At 41.2% G+C, this 22,626-nt stretch overlaps 1 protein-coding gene across 1 annotated transcript; it reads left to right on the top strand.

The window, feature by feature from the left end:
• The first annotated feature begins 5,778 nt into the window (after window positions 1-5,778).
• On the top strand, window positions 5,779-21,908 carry CACNG1 (calcium voltage-gated channel auxiliary subunit gamma 1). Its single transcript, XM_048490446.1, has 4 exons — window positions 5,779-6,166; window positions 15,892-15,966; window positions 18,231-18,368; window positions 20,694-21,908. The coding sequence occupies exons 1-4, from the start codon at window positions 5,923-5,925 to the stop codon at window positions 20,918-20,920; spliced, it is 684 nt and encodes a 227-aa protein (XP_048346403.1). The 5' UTR covers window positions 5,779-5,922; the 3' UTR covers window positions 20,921-21,908.
• Window positions 21,909-22,626: the final 718 nt, after the last annotated feature.

The raw sequence follows: 22,626 nt of genomic DNA, 5'->3' as shown, positions 1-22,626 counted from the left end.
CTTCTGATAGTCCCTGGTCCCAAGGACATCCAATTGGCTTCAACCAGAGCCAGGGCTTTTATGGCCCTGGCTCCAGTCTGAGGGAACACTCTGTTGGATGGCACCAGGGCCCTGCAGGACCTTACTCAGTTCTGCAGGGTCTGCAAGATAGAGAGATGTTCCACTGGGCCTTTGGTTGAGACCTCTCATGGGTCCAGTAACAGTTGATCCATCTATATCCAGCCTCCCTCACCTACCATATTGCCACCTTGCCCACCTCTCCCCATTTCCCCTCCTTGATAAGTAGAAATTGATTTAAATTGAGGTGGGAGTGGTAATGAAATGTTTTTCTAGGCTGGGATTATTATATATAACACCTTCAAATTGATATGTCTTAAATGCTAGAATGGTTTTATGTTAGATGTTATTGTGATGGTTTTAATTCTTGTAAGCTGCCCTAAACCCAGCCTTTGGCCAGGACTGGGCTGGGTCTAAATATAGTTTAAAAAAATTATCCTGAGGGAGGGAGGTGTGTGGAGGAGCAGCTATCAAAAATGGAGAATGACAGCTCCAGCTTTCTGGAGGTGACATCATACAGTCAGTCCAGCGGCAAAAGTATCCACATAGTGGCAAGAAAGCAGAGGCCTGAACCATTTTGAAGAGTGGAAATGCCCATTTTAGATTCTTAGAGGGACATAGAGACAGGAACCCCCACACAGTAGTTCCATACAGGATCTGGCCTCTGCCGCATTTTGAATTTCTCAGGCTGCAGAGCTTTCTCCCAATTCGGGGTGGGGGGGGCTGTGGCTGGTGGGTGGGTGTGTTTAATTCATCAAAAATTCTATAGATCAGGTAAATTTCACCAGTGTGGAATTTTCAAAAGGCCAGCAGCATGAGGAAAGAATAGCATGGCTGAAAGACTTGTTGGGTCATAGATGGGAAAAGGCCAGGAGGAGCAACAAGACTCAAAGGTAGAGAAACACTTTCTGAACCGCTTTGCAGTGAAAGCAAAGTGATAGGGAAACTTACAGTTTACCAGCTTTTGTAAACCACACGGCTTCTCTGATCTGCAACGTGGTGACTGACCAAAATGAATGCATAATAGAAAGTCTACTGCAAAGGGAAGGGAAGCTCACTGTGCGGCAGAATGCAGGAGCATATATGGCCAAAAACAAAACAGCAATTATTAAATCTTATTGTAAAGTGTCAGTAACTAGCAACAAAAGTAAACACAAATAATTGTACTACTCGGTGCTGGGCTAGCTATGTAAAACCCATACTTTGTTAATTTCAGTTCACAAGTAGACTCAAAAGACAGACTTCAACATAAAAAGCAAATAGCTTGGAGGATATAAGGATACTTATCAATTGCCTGGGGGAAAATAATGTAATGGCATTCTCTTTCTTGCTACAAGCAACATGTCTCCAGTTCCCATCCTGATTTTTGGTTTGAATTGCAGTGGAAGGTGGGAAGAAAGTGTGTTTTGCAAAATCCATGTGTGGTAATGGCATCCCCTTCCAGTGATAGAATGACCACCCTCTGCCAAGTTATGTTGGCTATTTCCCTTGCAGAGGTTGTAGTTACATGACGGATTCCTCTGACATTCGTGACTGATAGATTTCAGCCGCTGTGTTGAAATGAACCACAGTTCTAGGATTTCTTGCTACGCAAGATACTGATTTGGGTTTATAAAATAGTAAAATAATACAGCAACCACATACAGAAGACCATGGCATACAGAATATTGTATACTGTCATGAAAGTCATGGGAAAAAAACAGTTTCAGAGCTATGTATGGGTTAGTTCTGGGATAGTTAAGTCCAGTCAGCTAAACAATGAACACATACCAATTTTTAAAGCAAAATCAGCCTTCTTGAACAAATAACAAATTTTAATAAAGAAATTTTAGGAGTACCATAAGCCATTCTTGTCCTTATATTTTCCTGATTGAATATATGTAGTATGAAAGTCTTCTTAGTCTATTTTTTTGTATATTTAACCTAAATTTTTAATACTATTTTGATTGAAATTACAACTTGTCATAACATGAAACTGTTTCAATGTTGTATAACAATGTTATTTGTTTATTTGTAATGTATTTTTATTGGCCTATGACTGTATTAAAATTGAATCTGAAAAACTTGAGCACAGTGTCAAAGAATGAGTAAAACTTCTGTTACTTTTGATGTTACTTCAGCAGTCCTCTGGAAGTTGTGGGTCTCCTTTTTGTTAAAAACAAAATGAGGGGACTTCTTCATTTAAATGCTTACCATGACATACAGCATATGGACTACTGAACTAACTGAATCGGTAGGTAAGTTTTTAAAAAGTAGATTTTAGTTAGTTCTGAACTGGATCTGAGCTGTCTATTCTATAGAAAACTGGGAATAGTGGAAAAATACTTACTGTACATCTAGACTACTTTAGTCATCAGTGATCATTGATGGATGAAACTGTCTTGCATCAGAACGACAGGTGTTCCCCTAAATGCAAACCTGTGGTCACTCTTGGATGACTTACCATGGAGATAAATAGAATGGTTATTTCTGGCAACTTGTGTTTATGTACTCACCTAGTTTCATAAATATTTAATATCAGGCTGTGGACAGGAAGAGCTGTAATAAGAGATTCTATAACCCAAATTAGTCTGGTTTGCTCCCTTTTTGTTTGGGAAATAAATGGGGAACAGTCCTTGCAATGCAAGAGGCTGGGTGGGGATCTGACACTTGTGTTTTACAGAAGTCTTTCTCCTTAGAAATCCATACAAAGCAAAATTTAAAGAGAAGATATACATTTTTATTGAAGAACCAAAAATAATAAAAAATACACACATACTACTTCTTCAAAAAAAACACAGGGAGTTTCAAGGAGCCTAGGATGTAGAGAGAGGTGAAGGATAAATGGGAATAGAAGAGGGCATCGAGAGAAAGATGATATTTACCAATCTAGAAGAGGTCTAAAGAAATGAGAGCCTGCGCCAGAACTGTTTTCAGGAAAACGACGTCCAGCACAATGGAACAAAGTCCAAGGATGGAGCACGATCCAAAGGCAAGTTTCCTTCAGCTGGGAGGTCTAGTTATAAAACGAGCTGATTCTCTGACAATTATAAGAAGGGGCATTTTCTAGAAGCAAAGCAGAGTTCTGTTCCCAGGCAGGAGGCAGGTACAATGCTATGGAAAAAAAGCTTGATTGGGTTAAAACTTGAGAGCACCTAACTTCTGACTAGGTCTGGGCTGCATTGATGATCTTGGAACCAAGGGTATTCTAAGTCAGAGTGGACCTGGAAGGCTAAACAAAGAAATTTTGGAAGATTTATGGTTCTTTGATAGTTGGACAGGAGGTTTAAGATTAAATTAACACTTGGGTTGAAGGAGGGTTGAGGATGAACTAGCTGGCATCAGGGCATGAAGTATTTGCATGTTCTTTGTGAAGTTGAAGACAGGTGTCCCTAAAGGTTTTGCTGTTGCTATCCAGATCTGGACTGTTGAGTCTTCAGGGAAGGCATTGTCTGCTGCTATGCATACTTGACTGGGAGGGGGAGCATGTCCAAGCAATCCCCACTTGGTATCTAAGTCCAAGAATTAAAATGTCATCTATCTTAATCCGAACTGTCTATGATACCAAGATAAGACTGATACTACATTTTCAGATAATTGCCACCCCTCCCCCATCTTGCTATGAGCTTACATGCCAACCATTCAAAACTGAGTCATAACAAAAGCACTGCCAGTTACTAAACATAAATGACTAAGTTAGCCCAGAATTATCCACTCTGACAGGCATGTAGCTCTCTGGCAGAATAAGGTCTGTCACATCTGTTGATTTCCAAGATCCAGAAACTGGAGATGTCAAGCATACCATCATACTTCATAACATGACTGGGAAAGTCCTAGAGGAAAAGTGTCAGAAGAAGACAACCTAGGACACTCCCAAATTTCTACATTCTTTCCAAAATCTTCAATTATTTAACTAGAGAAAGACAAATTTGAGAATGACAAATGAACTGTTAATTTCTTTTCACCATGTGGCAGTTGTGGGTTTTCCAGGTTTTTACATCTTTTCATTCAAATGGGCTGGTCTGATAAGATGATCAGGCTGCGACTGACTTCCAGCAGCCATGTTATTCTGCTCTACACACCAGAGTCATCCTTACGCATCCAAAGGAAAATGGTGCCTTAACTTAACTATGTCCACACAGATTGGGGATGGGTACCAGTCAAGGTGACTCCTAGCTCCTTGCTTAGAATCTCTTCAGTTCAATTAGGTGCTTTGGGTAGAGGTCCCACACTTTCTGTCCTGGGGTCAGCTCTTTGCCAGTAGACCCAAGTACCTTCTCTCCTCTGGTTGTGAGCTGTCCTAGACCTGCTAATTCCTCAACACACTCAAAGTATCACATAGCAATGCAGTGCACAGCCCAGATGTCCAGGTTATCTCATTTGTGCTACATTGTCCAATATCACCTGCACTTCTACCACTCACTCCTAAGACTTGAAATCCCTGCTGGGCTTGATCACAGGATGATTGCCCATATGTTCCACGGGGTAATACAAACCCATTGTGTAATAAGTTGGCTGTTCCCCCACCCTTCCCAAGACATCTAAGTTACATGAAGCCAGCTCCAGTACTATCAGGTATAAACCACAGAGTTAAATTTTCCAAACCTTGAGAAACTCTACTGTTTTGAGTTCTGTAGCACCCACCCAGGGGTATTTAGGTTGACTGTGAAGCTTGTTCAAAAATGTTCCCCTCTTTGAAAAAGTATGGTCTGAGATCAACTGTTTTATCCATTCATCCTTCCAATTAGTCCACATTCCTGGGGATGAAGGGGGATATCAAATACTCATTGGATATTCAATTCAATACTCCATTCTTGTACTTCTGCACCAGTTAAGTGACTTCTATTGTTGGATTGAATATTATTTTCAGATTGTTGGGTAGCTTACGCATAAGGTTGGCTGTCCCCACCCCCACCCCTCACAACAGTTACCCAGGATGAGTGTCCTCCATTATTATTTCCATTTCCCAGACTGAGGGAAGGGTCCAACATAATTCACCTGTCGTCATTGTCCAGGTCTCTAAACCCTACACTAGGATCCAATTGGTCCTTTGGAAAGGGGCACTGGTTGAAAACTTCAATGAAGTTTGTAATCAGCAGCTACTGTAAATATGACTGTGTGGAATACTTTGCTGGAGTACCAGTTCTCTAATAGTTTTCATATCTAAATGCCATGATTTTTCATGAGCCATTGCACTAAAATCAGCATTTCTTCTTCTTGAATAGTTGATCCATTGCTTGGTGCTACAAGGCCAGTGTATCAGAGGCATGTCTATCCATGTGTCCTCAAAACTGTCTTCCATGTTTCTACCACATTTACGTGTATGTGCTGCAATGTCTGTTGAATGTTTGCAGTGATTAATAGAATAGAAACAAAGTTTTCAGAGTTCTAGAATTCAGCTTTTGCTGAATTTTCCTGACAGAATTTGGAATACATTGGCACTGAAGTTGCATTATATTCTACGATGTTATTTTATAGTGTATACACAACTCTGGCATTGGCTATATGAGATTACACCATTAGTTAAGCTTTGAGTTAGCTCGTGTAGTTCCCAATGCAAATCCCAACAAACTGGCTTTGGTGAGTAACCTGAGCAGCCCAGTTACTCTTACTCTCTGTACATTAATAGAACTCACTCACAACCAGTCTAGTCATCCAGCTACTGATATATTGCAACAGCTGTATGTTTGATTGGCATTCATCTTCCCCTACCCGCAACTCACTCCAGTGTGAACTCACGGAGCTGACATTTGAAAATGCTTAGATACGCCAAGACTTTGGAAGACTACTCAACTGGCAATGTTCTTTGCACAGTGTTCTTAGCACTGGCAGATATATCCTGAGCCAGCAGCAGCCACTGCATAGCTTTTTGTGTTATTTCCAGCTATGTCTGAAGGCAAGGCACTGAAAGTCCAAGTGACTTTTGCTATTATTTTAGTTGGTGTTGCTTTAATGTTTACAGCTGTGGTGACAGATCACTGGGCTGTACTGAGTCCTAAGGTGGAGAAGTACAATGATACTTGTGAAGCAGCTCACTTTGGGCTATGGCGGCTCTGTACAAAAAGGATCTACATAACAGAAGAGGAGTTGGGCAAGGATAAGAGCTGTGGGCCCATCAGTCTGCCAGGAGGTATGTGTTTTTGCTTTCTCCAACACCAACCTGAAAATTCATTGACTGAGTTGACGGCATCAATTCGGTTTTCAAACTAAGATTTATATTCATATTTTTGTGGGACTGTCTATTACATTCACAATATATTCTTTAAAAATTTCCTATAATGCTCACCAACTAACCTGTACAACAAAAATGTGCTAAGGAAAGTAGGGAAGAGATGACCAAAAAAAATAACTGCTGGTTTGGTTCCTCCTTTTCTTTGTTCATGGTTTTTTATGCTCATCTATTATATTGTATTTACATATGATATAGCATATTGGTTGACTGTATTTATTGACAGCTATTAAAGGCACAGAAGGCATCTCCCTTTATATCTGGAAAATGAGCTGGCTCATGACATTCTGGAAACTCATGGCCCAGATCAGAGCTTATAAAAGTTGTCTTGAGTTTCCTGGTGGAAGAAATGTGGAATATAGAAAAGAAGCAGAATGAAGAAATAAAGCATAGAAGTAGGTCATTAATAGTAATAGCTGCCTGAATAGCCCACAGTAGTAATTACCTAGCCATTTGAAATTCAAAATGAGTTTGTATATCATTAGCATCTGGATCAGCTTCACGTACAGTGTTTTAATTATTAGTTGCAGAAAAAGGAAAAGATTGGTCAGGCAAAACATTTTTGCCAAAGCTGCAAAAAATAACAGATGTAACAGTTATAAATGCATAAATCAAAGTGGAAGCAACAATGTCATTTGAGATCCAGTAACCCAGCATCTGGAAACGCTCTCTCACATACACACACACACAACATTTGGAGATTAACACATACACACACATTTGCCTGGAGCTTTGTGATAGATGGTGAGATAAAAAAACATCTATTTCCTCCGTTACTTTTAAGATAATTGCCCTAATTCCCATTCACGTTTCACCCATTTTATCTTCCACTTTTCATGTGCCTCTTTAACTAGCAAAACCAAGCTCATCAGAAGAAGAAAGCTTACCAAGCTTTCTGCACTTCAGTTTAATTTCACAAAGCAGTAGGGGTATTCCTAGTTCTATAAAAATACTAAACTTTAATCACGGGAAGTAATAAATTACAGAAGAAATGTGAGTATTTTTGAGAGTCTCAAATGACAACAAAAATGCTTGATGATGTTATTTACATCTCAGTTTAGTAGAATCCTGGAAATGCCTGTCAAAAACGTCTAGAGACACCACCATCCCTTTATGGCACTATAAATTCTATTCATGGTGCTCTTACATGATGCCATCTCTATAATTGCCTATTTGTTTACTGTGCACATTTGAAAGGCAACAGAGGGGTGTTCTATGTTCTTTCCATATGTGTATATGCTGACAACCATCAAAGTAAACAAATCCACTATGCGATGAATCTATTTTATTAAGACAGGTGGTTGTTTATGGGCTTTATATTTATCTCACAATGTGTAGTGGAAGTAGGTCTGTGCATTTCACTGAAGAAAAAAAACTTTAATTGCAGGAAAGCAAGCTTTCTTGGAAATTAGTGATTTGGAATTCTGAATGCCCTATCTCAAAAAAAGAGATGGAAAAAGCGCAGGAAAGGGCAACCAAGATGATTAAGACCATTCCTATGAGGAAAGGCTGAGGACTCCGGGACTTTTCTGGCCACTACAGGCCTAATGACACATTCTCTCTAACATGAGTCATGTTTATTTATTTACTTATTTATTTGTTAATTTTGATATACCGCCCCATCCCTGAAGGGCTCTGGGCGGTGTACAAGTCAATAAAAACACAATTTAAATTTAAGTCTCAGTTAAAACCATTCTAAAACAAACACTCCAACCTTGAGCAAATATAGTTTGAGCAAATATAGCTCCCAGATATGATTCCTATTAAGTTGTACCAGCATAACATAGGCTATTGGAGCTCTATTCTGGGTCACGTTTTTTCAGTGATAATTGAAACATAATCCCAAGCATATGGAGACAAGTGATTATAGTGCCCAGCTATAAAAGTTGATATGACAAATCTGTTGATCTCTTGTCTTCACTAGGAAGACTCTATGCCTCTTACAGAGATTATTGGACTGGGTAATTTCTGAAAAGATTCTAGGTACTGAACAAGAGACTGTTTCTGGAAGACTTACTATAGATCGTTGCCTCATTTTATATCATTTACCCAGAAAATAAATATCAATGCCAATAAGCAACTTATATGTGGATTTTATGGATTTCCAAATGGCTTTTGACTCAATCACAAGGGATCACTTGTGGGGCAAATTAGGGAAATCTCCAACTGACCAGTGATTGTTACAATTAATCAAGAAATTATTTTGTTTTGGCTCATAATCGTTGTAGTATGGAAAGTCATTTGTCCAATTCTTTTCCTTCACAGAAGGGTATTTGACAAGAATACTTGTTAGCCCCATTATCATTTAATTTGAATCTAAATGATATGGCATCCTTTTTAAAAAATCCAAAATTCCATTTCCCTATGTTGGCTAACACCCTAGTATCAGTGTTATTATATGTGGATAATGCACTGTGTGGGACACTGGCCCAGACCCCTGTTCCACCCTCTGCCAGAATATCCTCTCAACTGAAAGTACTCAACCATGGGGGCTGAAAAGATGGCAGCAGAAGCTAGGTTGATGGTGGCGCAGGAACCATGACTACGGGAAGCAGCATTATGGGAGACAAGAATGCTCCCAAGGCCAAGGTAGTGAGATGGGAGCTGTTTGAGGCCAGAGGGTGCTGATAGGTGAGCACCATGGCAGGCACAGGTGCCTGGGGCTTGCATAGACAGGGAGAAGGCCAGTAGAGGCAGGAGGAGGCTGGCACCATAGCTGGCACCATACCAGGCAGAGAGGAGGCCATCAAGAGTCAGAAACTGGCAACTTCCATTTGCCCACCCCTCCCACTGGAACAGACACAGGACCTCCATCTTAGATGCATTCAGGTTCAACTGGTTCTGTTTAAACCATTCCACATGGCCTCCAAGCAACTGGCCAGAACCCCTGGTACAGTATTTGGATGACCATCCATCAGCAGATATAACTGGGTGTCATCAGTATATTGATGACAACCAAGTTCAAAACTCCAGATCAATCTTATAAGGGTGTGCATATCAGTCAAAAGAGATGACTGGGTAAACACTGGAGATATTATAGGAACGCAATAGAATTTGGGAGTGACAAAGGGGCTGAGGGGGGTTAGGGTGTGTCTAATCCAATACTAGAAACCTCTGAGCCAAGATGGCCAAGATGGGGTTGCTCAGTGACAATTTAGATACAGCAGGTATCTTCAGGCTGTTTCTGCATGGCCAGCAGAGCGGGGGTGCATCGGCATAATTTATGCTGATACACACACACACACCAGACCATCCCCAAACGACTCTGAGCTCCTCCTGGCTTCCATTGCATTGTGGAGGCCAGAGGACATGTCCTCGAGGCCAGAGTGATGGTTCTGGAGTCAGAGGCCAGGAGCATGTCCCCTGCCCTCCACAATGCGACGGAAGCCAGAAGACAGTAAGAGCTGTTTGGGGAAGGCGGAGGGAAAACTCCACCTTCCACCTGCTACCTTTCACACAGCAGCGTGTGGAAGACATCACTTTTGATAAACCTCGCTTATTGAGCAAGGTTCAAAAGCGGTGTTTTCACGCTACTTGGCCGGCATGAGCACAGCGCTGCTGCAATGCTATGCAAAGAGTGCCCCAGGGATGGTGTTTTACCATCCCTGGGGAGCTGTTATTGGGCTGTGCAGAAACAGCCTCAGAGACAAGATGGAATGAGGAAAATCTATGGGATAAAATCATCCCTGGGCAATTCTATAGGCAGGACAGGGATGAATTGAATGGGGGAGGTGTTGCATTGCAATCAATGAGGGCATACAGTCAAATGTTTGAGAACATAGGAGAATTAACTCCACCACAGAAGTGATATGTGGAAAAATTGGCCCCTAAGGATTACTTTTAAAAGGATGTACTATCACCCACCTGATCAAACCCTTAAGAATAATCTTGAAATGCATAAGGAAATAAGGGAGGGGACTGAGGCAGATAATTTTATGATACTAGGAGACTTCAACTCTATTGACTAGGTAAACATGAGCTTGAGTTGCGCTGGAGAAATGAGATTTCTAATCATCATAAATAACTATCATCACAGAGCCAATGAGAGGGATAGTGAACTTTGACATGGTTCTGAGCAGGGCTCAGGCACAAAGTATGCTAAAGGAAAATCAGTATGGTCTGCCTCATCAACTTTTTGATTTTTTGAGACCTCAAAACAGCCTTTGACTTTGTGCCAAGGCATCTCCTTTGGAGCAAGCTGGACTGTTTAGGCAAAGACAAAACACTACTCTTCTTGATAATGACCCTGCATAGCAATACAGTTTGCCAGGTAAAGTGCACTCAAGATGGCCAAGTTACTGATAAAATCCCTCCTGTAGAGGGGTAAAACAGGGTTGTGTTCTGGCCCCAACATTATTTAACCTTTTCCTTAATGACTTGGTCCCTGCATGTAAGCAATTGTATTCCCATTGTCCCACCTTGAAGAACCAGAGTATCCCTGTTCTTCTTTATGCAGATGACACGATCTTGTTATCCTGCACAAAGGTAGGCCTTAAGCGACTTTTGGACCAATGTGCTGAATATTGCAGTAACAATGACCTCAATATCAACTATACAAAGTTGAAGATGGTAGTATTTTCTGGTTCTTGGCAACCTACTAGGTGGTCTCTTAATGGTGAATCAATTGAGCCAGTTAAGCTCTTTAAATATGTGGGCCTGCACTTTCACCATAGGGCAGGTTGGTCATCTCATAGGAATAGGGTCATTGCTACCAGCAAAATCACCGTTAAGGCCATATTGCACTTTTTCTTTAACAAGGGCCATGGATTCCTTCCTGCTGCACTTATTCAACGCGAAGGCGTGCACTCAACTCCTATATGGTGTCCCTCTGTGGCGTTCCCCCTCCCCCGCCTGTGGTTGAGGCCAGCAATCCGTCCCACCATCCCTTTTCGGGGTGTTGGGCTCCCCGTCTGCGGCCCCGGTCTTAGGGGTCCAAACAAATGCCAGCGACTTGAGCCACAGGTGCTGGTAAAGGGCCCACTCACTCAGCTGTTCTAGGCTTTATCTGCCACTACAGCAGGACTCTCCTGGGGGCCCAGTCTGCCACACCCTTGGAGCCCTCCAGCCGTTGCCCCTTCAGCCTCTCCCCTTCTTTCGGTGCTCCTTCTCCCTGCTGTTCTTTCCTCCTGTCTGGAACCCTCTCTGCTTTCTGTCCTCCTCTCTTCCTTGCCTCCTCCCTAGCAGCTTCACTCTCTGTCTTCCCTCGTCCCTCCGTTGTTTTCTCTTCCACCCACCTTCTCTCTCCTCTCCAACTCTTTTCTCTCTCTAACTCGCTCTTCTCGCCTCCCTTCCTCGCTTCCTCCCTTAGCCTCCACAGTCCCCACTCACGCCCAGCCATGCGAAGCCTCACCCACCCATTCCCTTCTGCCTTATATGCCCTTGCAGGGGCTTCTGGGGCATTCCCTGCCTCGCCCCCGAGCCTCGTCTTTGGCCCAACGCCGGCCAGCTGAGCCCCGTTTGAGCCGATATCCTGGCCCGTATTCGGGTGCACCACACTCAACCCTGCCGGGAAAGGGGCGCCTGGCTTGGTTGTCAGCTCGCGGTGGGGTGGGACAGCCGCCGGATCAAGTCCGAGGAGGGGCGTTCCAGCAGCCTCCAGACACCCTCTTTAGATCCATTCCTGGAATAGGGATACTGAACGGATCCAATCTACCTTCCTTTATAAAAACTTTGGCCTTCCGCTCTCTGAGGCAAGTCAACACCTCCTTGAGACCAGGGCCTGGACTAGAATATAACTTTCAAATACTGGGAAAAACTTTGCTTTAAACATGATGGTAAGAGCTTTACCTCTCTTGCTTTTTCTACTCTGTACTCTTCAGATTGTTGGTCACTTATTGAAGCCAAGCTGACTGCCCTGGGTCTAACTGTGGACACCCTAGCCATGTTACCGCCAAATGAAGTGCTGAAGACAATCATAGGCAAACTTTATGAGTTTGAGTATCATGGTTTGATGGCCCAGCCTAGCAAGTACTGTTCACCAATTTCCCTAGGTATTTTATATGACTCCTGGGGCATGGCCAAATATTTATTCTTACTTCCTGGCCCTAAGCTGCGTCGTGCACTAATTTTAGCTTTGTGCAATGTCTTACCTTCTGCTGTGAGACAAGGAAGAGGTACAAATATCCCACACCATGAAAGACTTTGGCTCATTCCGCACATGCAGAATAATGCACTTTCAAACTGCTTTCAGTACTCTTTGAAGTTGTGCAGAATAGCAAAATCCACTTGCAAACAGTTCAGTACAGGGAGGCCAGCAGTTCTTCTGGTATTTCTGCCGCCAACTCTGTTGTTTAATTCGTTGTTGGCAAGCTGTTGGGAATCACAGTCAGTATAGTATATATGCCATTAAAGGTTCTTGGCTTGACTTGATTATAGTTGTCATCACTCTGATTGATATTCTAGCTTGTTTCCCCCCCTCCTTTCAGGAAATGCAGGGGGAATTTATGTACTGTCTTATGGTTTCTAGGCACTGGATGCGAGAAGTTTAATCTAGCTTTCTCTTTCCCAAGTTATTATCGAAGTAATATAGGAGAAAGGAGTGAGAAGAGAGCTTGTTATAAACACATCCTGTAGAAGGAGGACAAGAACAAGAGAGGATACCCAGAATACACTGTGCAATCGTTGTAAGGAGCAGCTTATTCAAGCATAGCTATTTGTCTAGAGGCTAGGATCTCAACTTTTCATTCAACATATGAAAAATTAAGAACTGTCCATCTACACCAGTGGTGGCGAACCTTTGGCACTCCAGATGTTATGGACTACAATTCCCATCAGCCCCTGCCAGCACAGCCAATTGGCCATCCTGGCAGGGGCTGATGGGAATTGTAGTCCATAACATCTGGAGTGCCAAAGGTTCGCCACCACGGATCTACACTTTGCAACACTAATCTGTATGGTCAGCATTGAACGGTAATGTGATATTTGGGACTTCAGAGTAAATTGGTTGGCAGTGTCTCTATCTGAGACCACAGATGTCTGTAACAAAATGTTCAGCTACTGAGCTATGGGCCCTTCTTTCTTTTAAATAGGATAGCCTGGAGCTAACTTGTTAACAGTAATTGTTATATTGTGTTTAAGAAGCCACAGTGAAAATACTGAATAATAAAACACATTTCAATATGGAATGTATAACCAAGAGCTCATTCATTCTCCCTACAGCACAAAAATTACAGTTCTATCCTCATCTTAAATTAACAACCCAATCCAAAGGGGGGGGGGTACAGCAGCATCCAGGGATAGTGCTGCCATGCTGCCTCAAAAAATACAATCAGCGCTATAGGCACCAGGGGAGAAGGAGAAACTCCTTTCTTACCATGGAAACCATTGTGAAAAATGATGAATGTAACCTTTTTTGGTGGTATAAGTCTGCACCACTGGAAGAGGGCATTCCTGGGCTCAAACAACATTCCTGCCTCCAGGAAGGGGGCATTTCTGCCTCCAGGAATGCTCTCAAACCCCACCCCCCTCAAATGCTGATGCAGGCATTTGTAGCAGCAATGAGCTGCTTCAAGGCCCAGCTTCCAGGTTTGTGTGGCAGATGGTCACAGGGATATGTCTCTGGGCACCAGTGTCTGTGTCACTTTATGGAGCACGGTGGCATGGGCACCAGCACAACCCTTCTGCCATTTTCGCTGTGGCTTCAGTCCCCTCACAACATTAATTTTAAATTAATTTTTCATCTTTTAACATTGTTTTTTTTCAAATTCATTTTCTATCAATTGAAAAAAAACCCTTTTAATCTGCATTAAAGAATTCCTGTAATTGGAGATAAGTAAACCACTGACATTATTTATCCACAACTACAATTTATGCTCTTTAATTTTAATTCCTTATTCCTTATATTTAATATATCTTTGTATTGTAAATACAGATATTTTTCTAGAAATTCCCTAATCCTAAATGACTCAATTCGGGAAATCAATTGTGGAGTTTTATGCCCTTTCTTCAACCATAGAATTACAGAACAGAATGCCCAACTTTTTACATTCCAAAATTTTTTCAACTTTCTTTTTCATATGTTTCCTGGAGGCAGATTATATCCACCTTTAAAATTATACAAAGAGTGGAAAACTTTTTTGTATTTATTTGGACTATTTAAACTATTAATATTGACCAATATTGTTTTCAAACTCATCTTTATAAAAGACAAATGAATTATGGGAGCAACGAGGGTAAGAAAAAGGACAAAAAAGAAGGGAAACAAATCTAAATACTCCCCCATACCCCGACACCAATCGTTCATGCCACATCAAAAAAAAGTAAACAAGGTGAAGGGAAAAAAGCTAAGGGGGAAGAGAAAAGAAGAGGGAAGGGGGAAAGGAACCTTTTAACTGCCTGCGATACTTTTACCTAAATTAAATTGACATATTTGATTTAAATGCATTTAAACTATTTAAAAAATTCTTTTTGTTGATGTCTAAGAAGTTGTCCATCTCACCCAGAGAGTTAACACTGATCTTCTTTGTGTTGTATGTAAAAGAGAGATCCTCCAGTTGTTTCTATCTAAAGTTAATCTGATTATCATTAAGCCACTTAATCGGTGGCTGGTAATCTCTCCTCTTTCTAAGAATATAGATGGGTATCTCTTTCAGAACTATTGCTTCATGGCCTTTTATTCATAACGCCTTTTAGAATGTATTTGTAACACCTCATCTCTTAAAGATTTCTTTAGAAAGATCACTACAATGCCTCTAGGCAACTTCTTTAGCTTGGCCAGGCTGGGGCAGGATGTGGTGGCAAGGGCGGAGGACGCACCAGGCGCTTTCCCCCCTCGCTTCGTCCCTGCTGTTCATGGTGGGTAGTGGGGTGTCTAAGGTTGTCAAAGCTCAAGGTTTACCCCCCCCCCTTGTTTCCAGGGGGGCACAGTATATCTCCGGAGGACAAAACTAAGTTTAGAGAGGAGTGGATATGCTCCAGTAAGATGGAGCATGTGGTCTTATTAGTTGAAATCAGCAGCTTGGCTAGATGCATTTAGGCTCAAGCTTTATTTAATTAGATCTAGACTCCTTCTTAGAGTACGAGAAGACTGCTTTTAAAGTAACTGGAAGAAGTTGATTGATCAAAGATGGTAACAGCTATGCAGAATTATAAATCAGTTATAGCATGGTTTAGAACCTCCAATAATCCTTTGGCATAGCTAAAATCTTTGACTATTCCCAGTTACTGTAACTTTTTTTTTTTTTGCTACAAAGGCACCTGAATTAAAAGGCTAATTTGAAGTTCATTTTTCAGATTGTTGCTTTTCCAACATGCTCTCAATCACATGGCATGTATATAGTGAACACAGAAAGATGGAAAACTTGTCTTTATTAAAGAATGTTTATGAACAATGATAAAAATCATTTATTCTGTGGAATCCAAATATTACTGTTGGCCTTTTAATAATTCAGTGTTGAATAAAAAATTTAAAACATTTATAATTAGAAGGGAAAGGGGAGATTTTAAAAATTATGCTGGTAGGCTTAAGGCTCTGGATAGTAAAGCCATACCACTGAAGTAGTCGTAGTAGTTTAAAAAAATGAAACCACTTTACTCCCAAATCTTTACTAAAAGAAAAAGTTACATTCAACTAGAGCCCAGCTAATAAACTGGTACCCCAAATTTATGCGTTGTTTTGTTTTTCTTAGAACACAACTGTTCGTACTTCACACATTTTGCCCCTGGAGAGAGCACAGAAATATTTGAAGTTACAACACAGAGAGGTAAGAATTTTTTTTAAGATGGATTGGACCTTGTCTTGACAATTAGTTGATGGTGTATTCAACAGCTTTAACTCACAACAACATAAGAAGCAGCTAAAATTATTATGGTAAGAGTAATATTACCAGAACCAACCATAGAGATGAAAATGGTGTAATTCTGGAAATATTCAGCTAGGCTTTTAGCTCTGAGCTGGATTCTTCCCCACTGGTAGATTTTCACAGTTTCCACTAACACTTGACTAAGTGATTGACTAAACCTTTCTGATCACTCAACCCTGCATATTGTGCTTAACAAGAAATCTCTGATTTACTGTTCGTGGATGAGATCCCTTGTCATGTTCTTTGTTCAATCTGTTGAGACACACTCCTGCTATCATCGGGCGATTTGTTGCATTCGGCTCTGAACAGTTTTTTTTCCAAATAAGCCTGCACTTGAGCCATCACCACTTCAGGACCTTGTCCCAAAATGGGATAGTTGGCCAGCACCATAGGGTCCAAAGAGGGCCCCCTTCAAAAGGGGACAGACCTCTGCCTCTTTCAGAAATTCTGACACTACTCACTTCATTAATGAGGCATATACCACCTCCTGAGCCCACTTAGCCAGCCCGCCCTCCCCTGTCCCCCAATGAGCTCCTCTCTTAAACAACAATGAAAGCTTATACAATTATAGTTGATGGAAGTCTACAACAGAGATAATGAAGGTATTTTTCCTGTGACTACTAGATCTTTGGAATACCTAATGAAAATGATTAGGAGTAGAAATTGAGTGCAGATTCAAAACTGCGCCTTGTTTAGATGAAAAATCTTGGTCAATTCAAATTAGAAAGGAATCAGATCTCCTTTTTCCTTGCACCATGAGTCAGATGTGAATTTGGTAACACACTTCTGCTTTTTGGGAGGTGTTTTTGTGTTTATTTCCACACTTTACATACAACCTTTCCTGACAAAAACTGAAGCTTTAATACTGGAACTGGGAGAGAAGAATTTATATATGCCAATAAAGGCTTGCGCTGTTGTTGAGAGAAGAATTTAGAGAATGGGACTGTAGAAGGCAAGCAGAAGGAAGGGTGATGGTTCTTACTCCTCTCTTCCATGCCTTCTTTAATTATTTGAGCAAAGCAAGGACCTTTGGTTTTAAGCAAATTTAAGTCTCTCTATTTGAAGTTATATGTTATGTAATCAGGCTTTCTAATAATACTGAGGTAACATATACACGCATTTAGACTTACACAGCTAATGGCTCCCAATTTGCTCCCATTCCAATTCGAGGTGTTGGCATTGAAGTAAAAAGCCCTAAACAGTTTGGACCCTGCCTTTCTGAAGGAATGCCTGTGCCTGTATGTACCTGCCCAGACTCTAAGGTCACAGGAGGAGGCACTCCTGCTGGTACCTCCCTGCACAGAGGTGGGATCCAACCAGTTCTCACCACTTCTCTAGAAGTGGTTACTAATTTTTTCTGAGTGCCGAGAAGGGGTTACTAAAGCAACCTCCCTGCCCAATAGGGACTGGAGGTGCGTGTGTGCAGCGCCGCCACTGTTTGAATCCCACCACCATCGGAACCTGTTATTAAAATTTTTGGATCCCACCACTGTCCCCGCACCTACGTGCAGGAAGCAGGGGCATGTGGAAGGGCTTTCTTCCTGATTGCCACCAGGCCCCAGAATACTCTCCCCTCAAAGATTCACCATGAGCCTTCTCCTTAAGGGGTTTAGGTGCATGGCAAAGACTCCCTTTTAGCCCAGGCATTTGGTTAGCCTTTCTGGAAAACCCTCTCTACAGCTGCTGGTCCATGGGTGGGGGAGTGGGGGTTGGGGCTATTTTGAGACTATTTTATTGTTTCGTTTGTTGTATTTTATTTATGATGTTTTAATTGTGGTTTTATTTTTTTTTTAACATGCATAAACTCCCTAGGGATTCTGGTATGAGGCAGGGTACAAATGTAAATAAATGTAGTTTTCCTCACCTATTGAGGATGTTTCTGTTTTTTTCTGTTTTGGTCAGCCCACTATGACTGGCTTATCCTGAACCTTTCAATATTTGTGTGTTTTGGATCCTTCAATCAAGATCTAGATAGCACAGATACAGATGCTTCTGTCTTCAGCCTTTGGCTGCCCATAATGCCTTCTTTAAAAAGTACATTGTGTCACAAGAGAAAAAAAAGTTAATTATGTAGATTTATTTTCATGTGACCACTGGATTGATATGGTTGAAACTTGTCTTGTGAGACTCACCCTTCACTTAATTGGGTTTTTTTTTCTTGCTAGAATACAGCATTTCTGCAGCAGCCATTGCCATCTTCAGTGTTGCGTTTTCCATCATCGGAACACTTTGTGTCCTCTTATCCTTCAGGAAAAAGATGGATTATCTCCTTAAACCAGCATCTATGTTTTACACCTTTTCAGGTAGAATATCACATGATGGGATATTGATGGGGTGGGCTCACTGATAAAGCTTCTGACATATTCAGTTAAAATGATCTGGGAGCAAATGATATGTTCTGTGAGACCAAGGACAGACAATGTCAGAGTAGACAATGTTATAAAGTCCAATAGTCTTAAGATTGTTTCATGCAGTCACAGGGTAAATAAAATTTTAAATTATAGAAAAATAAATGTTATGTTCCCAAAGAGCAAAGTATTAAGCTGAAGTTAGTCAAGCGAGGATGACTGTACTTTTAATCAGGGAAAAATTATACAACAGATCAATTCCTGAAAATTCTCCATTATGAGAGAGAGTTTTACTCAGTTACATCCTATCAATTGAGGAGTTTAGTCTTTAAAAGGCAAAGGTGTTAAGACCGCGAGGAGTGTAGACAATTTTTCCAGCGGTTGCGTTTCACATGAGTTGATCACCCAGTAGCATGCAACCCAGGAACAGCACGCAGACACACAGTCAACTGCTAGAGGTTCCTTTACTGTTGCAATACTAACAAAGCGCTCTGCCAGACAACAGGTGTTCCAAGGCACACTCCTCTGCTTTCTCTTTGCTACATATATACAAAACATTTACCTATCGGGTGTAGGCATCTTATCAGTTTGCCCACGGCTCAAATAGTTGCACACAGCACTATTATTGTACATGGCAGTTGTCATGTAGATTTTTCTCATCTAGTCTGGCACTTTGACAGCACCTGACAAAAGGCAATCCCCTGTACAAGCACCATGTCCTTACTGACCCATGGGGTGACATCACATCACAACGTTTACTAGGCAGGCTTTACCCCCAGCAAGCTGGGTCCTCATTTTACCAACCTGAAAGGATGGAAGGCTGAGTCATCCTTAAGCCAGCTACCTGAAACCAACTTCTGTCAGGATAGAACTCAGGTTGTGAGTAGAACTTTGACTGCAATGCTGCATTTTACCACACTGTGCCACGAGTTCACGAGTTTAGTCTTGTCTTTGTGTTCTACCTAGAGAGAGAAATGGAGCAATCCTAATGTGGTCTCTCATTGATTTCTGTAGGGGTTACTGAGATCTCACAGAATTATCTGGCAAGTTTCACTGCTGAGCAGGAACTTGAATTTGGATTGCCCTTATCCATTGACAGAATCACCCACAGTCATTGAATAAGTCAGTGAGTCACCCACTCAAATAAGTCTTCCACCCACCAAAGAAACTTTCCGCTAGAGATAGAAAAAAAGTTTAGAATTCATTTCCACATTATACAGTACAATAACCATTTAAAGTGAAGGTTACAAAAAGAAGGTATATAATACTTTAAATAAATCTGTAGATAAGATGATAAATTCAGATTCAATTTGTTGTTCTCATATCTGAATAATTTTCTGAATCCAAGCTAAATTGGTGTTTTCCATCATTTCCTGCTTACCACTGCAGTCTCCCACCCCATCTTTAGTTAGGGTCCCCTATCCTCCAAGTGCAGCAAGTTATGGAAATAAGTGAACTGAAGTAGGAAACAGGAAAGCAGGTAAGTTCCATACGGCTGGTGTAAATTTTAATTTGGATCCAACATAATGGTTTTGTTCTTCAGCTTACAATTGCCCTGTTTACACACCTTCTGTCATTAATCTCTTACAGTTAGTTTTCTGTTACAAAACTGATTAGATAAAATGCAGCATGCAATTAACCTGTCATCTGTACCTTGCAGTTAGTATGCACAGTTGTGAGGATTGTTATTATGACTGATTTGGATATTGATTATCATTTGAGTATAGTCAATACTTCCTAATATTTTGCATTGTCTTCCCACCCATAACACAAGAGCAGACATGCTTTTCAAACAATTTAGGTAAGCAGTATGTCTCTGTGTAAAGAACATTTTAAAACTGTCGCCAACGGACATTTTATGCAATCTCAGGAGAAAATGAACACAGCAGTGAGCTCTCACCCTTTACTTTTATATCATTTGAGAACTTGTATAAAAGCAGAAAAAGGTGTCCATCAGCTCACCTCAGGTGTTATTTCATTAGTTGATCCTGAAATGGCTCTTTTTTTGCCCTGCAATATGTTCTATAGCAATAACAATGGAATAATTTGGAAGAGCTAAATATCAGTTGTATTTATTTCATATCACTGTTTTGTTTTTATTCTCTGGCTTTTTTTCCCCTGACCTGTGCTCTTCCATTGATTAGAAATTATCAATACAATATCAGCAGAAATATTAGGTGATGGGAAAAAGTGTAATGGGAGTTGATTATATCCTAAATTAATTGGGGATAGAGCAATGGAGCGATGCTCCCAGTTATTTTTTCTTTTTCCTGTCCATAGGCCTGTGCATTATCATCTCTGTGGAAGTCATGAGGCAGTCTGTCAAAAGGATGATTGACAGTGATGACACTGTCTGGATTGAGTACTACTACTCTTGGTCTTTTGCCTGTGCCTGTGCTTCTTTTGTCCTGCTGTTCATCTGTGGGATTGCTCTTCTGATCATCTCCTTGCCTCGCATGCCTCGGAACCCATGGGAGACCTGTATGGATGCTGAACCAGAGCATTAAGTAACTCCTTCTCGGGTTGCACTTAAGAAATATCATCTCTCCTCCAAAGGTCAACTATATATTGTAGCAGACCTCAACAAGACAATGTAGACAGAAGAACCTGTGGGTAACATCTGCATATAGAAACAAAGGAGAGTTTCATTTAATGTATTTTTAACAAGTAAAAAGGATTAAGGTTACCAATTAAAATTATCAGTTTTGATAACAAATACACATTCTTCATGGCTTCTGTTTTGTAATCCTGCCCCCATGCACACTGTGTAGTTGAGAGATGTATTTGAATGGAAATGTGCATAAAAGAAAAAAAAAGATCCAAGATGGAAGTCCAACCCCAAGGGAACTTAGAAAATTAAGCCATATTCTTACCATGATGTGAAACCATTTTTTCAAGCTGCATTAGCAGTAGGAGTCTTAATTTATAAACAAATGTAAATAATGTTAAAATCATTTTGCAGACTGTGACATCACTGTACTAGTATTTTTAAGCATAGGATAGCAATGCCTTGTGGTATACAACCATGTAATATTATCCTAATTACTGTGTTATATTACTGTGTTCTGGCATTTATGCTCTCAAAGGTAAAATCATGACTGTTGAAATGCATGAAAACCGTGAAATGGTGTTCAACAAATGAAACAACATTGCATTGGAGAGCTGCAATGACTTTTCAGAGCTCCTACTAGCAAGACTTATCTGGGCCATAAAGCATCTCAGAGCAGAAAGAGGCATGTGTCTCCAAGACAAAGATATTAGTAGAACAAGGATTAAATGTAGGTTTTGGAGAAAGAAGCTATGAAAAAAGGAATAGAATCTTGGCTCCTTCACACACATTTGTTTGTCTGTGTAAAATGGTGTCAAGGCAGAGCTGACTTATGGCAACCCTGCTAAAGACTAACAGAGGTGGTTCCTCTGCATAGAAACCCACGATAGTCTCCCATCCAAATACCTTCCTCTGCATAGAAACCCGCGATAGTCTCCCATCCAAATACCAACCAGACCAACACTGCCTAGCTTTCAAGATCTGGCAAAATTGGGCTAGTTCTGGTGGGTTTTCTGGGCTGTGTGGCCATGGTCTGGTGGATTTTGTTCCTAACGTTTCGCCTGCATCTGTGGCTGGCACAAAATCCACCATACCACGGCCACACAGCCCAGAAAACCCACCAGAACCAATTGAATCCGGCCGTGAAAGCCTTCGACAAAAAATTGGGCTATCCTGAGACATCCAGGTCAGGGCAATGAGCATCAATTCAGAACGTATGGGCATGTGAAATAATGAATAATGGCTGAATAATGGCCAATCATGCAGAGAGTACACAGAGTGGAGAAAATGTCTATTAATGCACCTAGGACCTAGGACCTCACAAAATGGAAGGTGAGGAGAAATTGGCAAAAATAACTCTTCCCCCCTTCCTCAAGAATAGGGGAAGCCATCCTGAATTCAAAATCATTCCCTTCCCCCTGTGGGCAGGGCTAGACTTAAGAGTGGGGGGGGGGAACTGGTGGGGTTTAATGGGTCATTGACAAAGTTTGGTGGGCCAGTTCTGAGACTTCTGGCTTTTTATCCTATACTATCTATCTACTAGGGACGATAGTATAGGGACGACATAGTCAGCCTAGCCTGGGCCTTCCAGGTGAGGTTATTCATCATAGTGTCTAGCCATGAAGATCTGATAGAAAGGAATCTGAAAATTCGGTTTTATCAGAT

This window comes from Sphaerodactylus townsendi, linkage group LG03 (assembly GCF_021028975.2).
Source record: "Sphaerodactylus townsendi isolate TG3544 linkage group LG03, MPM_Stown_v2.3, whole genome shotgun sequence".
Taxonomy (NCBI): domain Eukaryota; kingdom Metazoa; phylum Chordata; class Lepidosauria; order Squamata; family Sphaerodactylidae; genus Sphaerodactylus; species Sphaerodactylus townsendi.
This window is presented reverse-complemented; position numbering and strand designations above follow the sequence as displayed.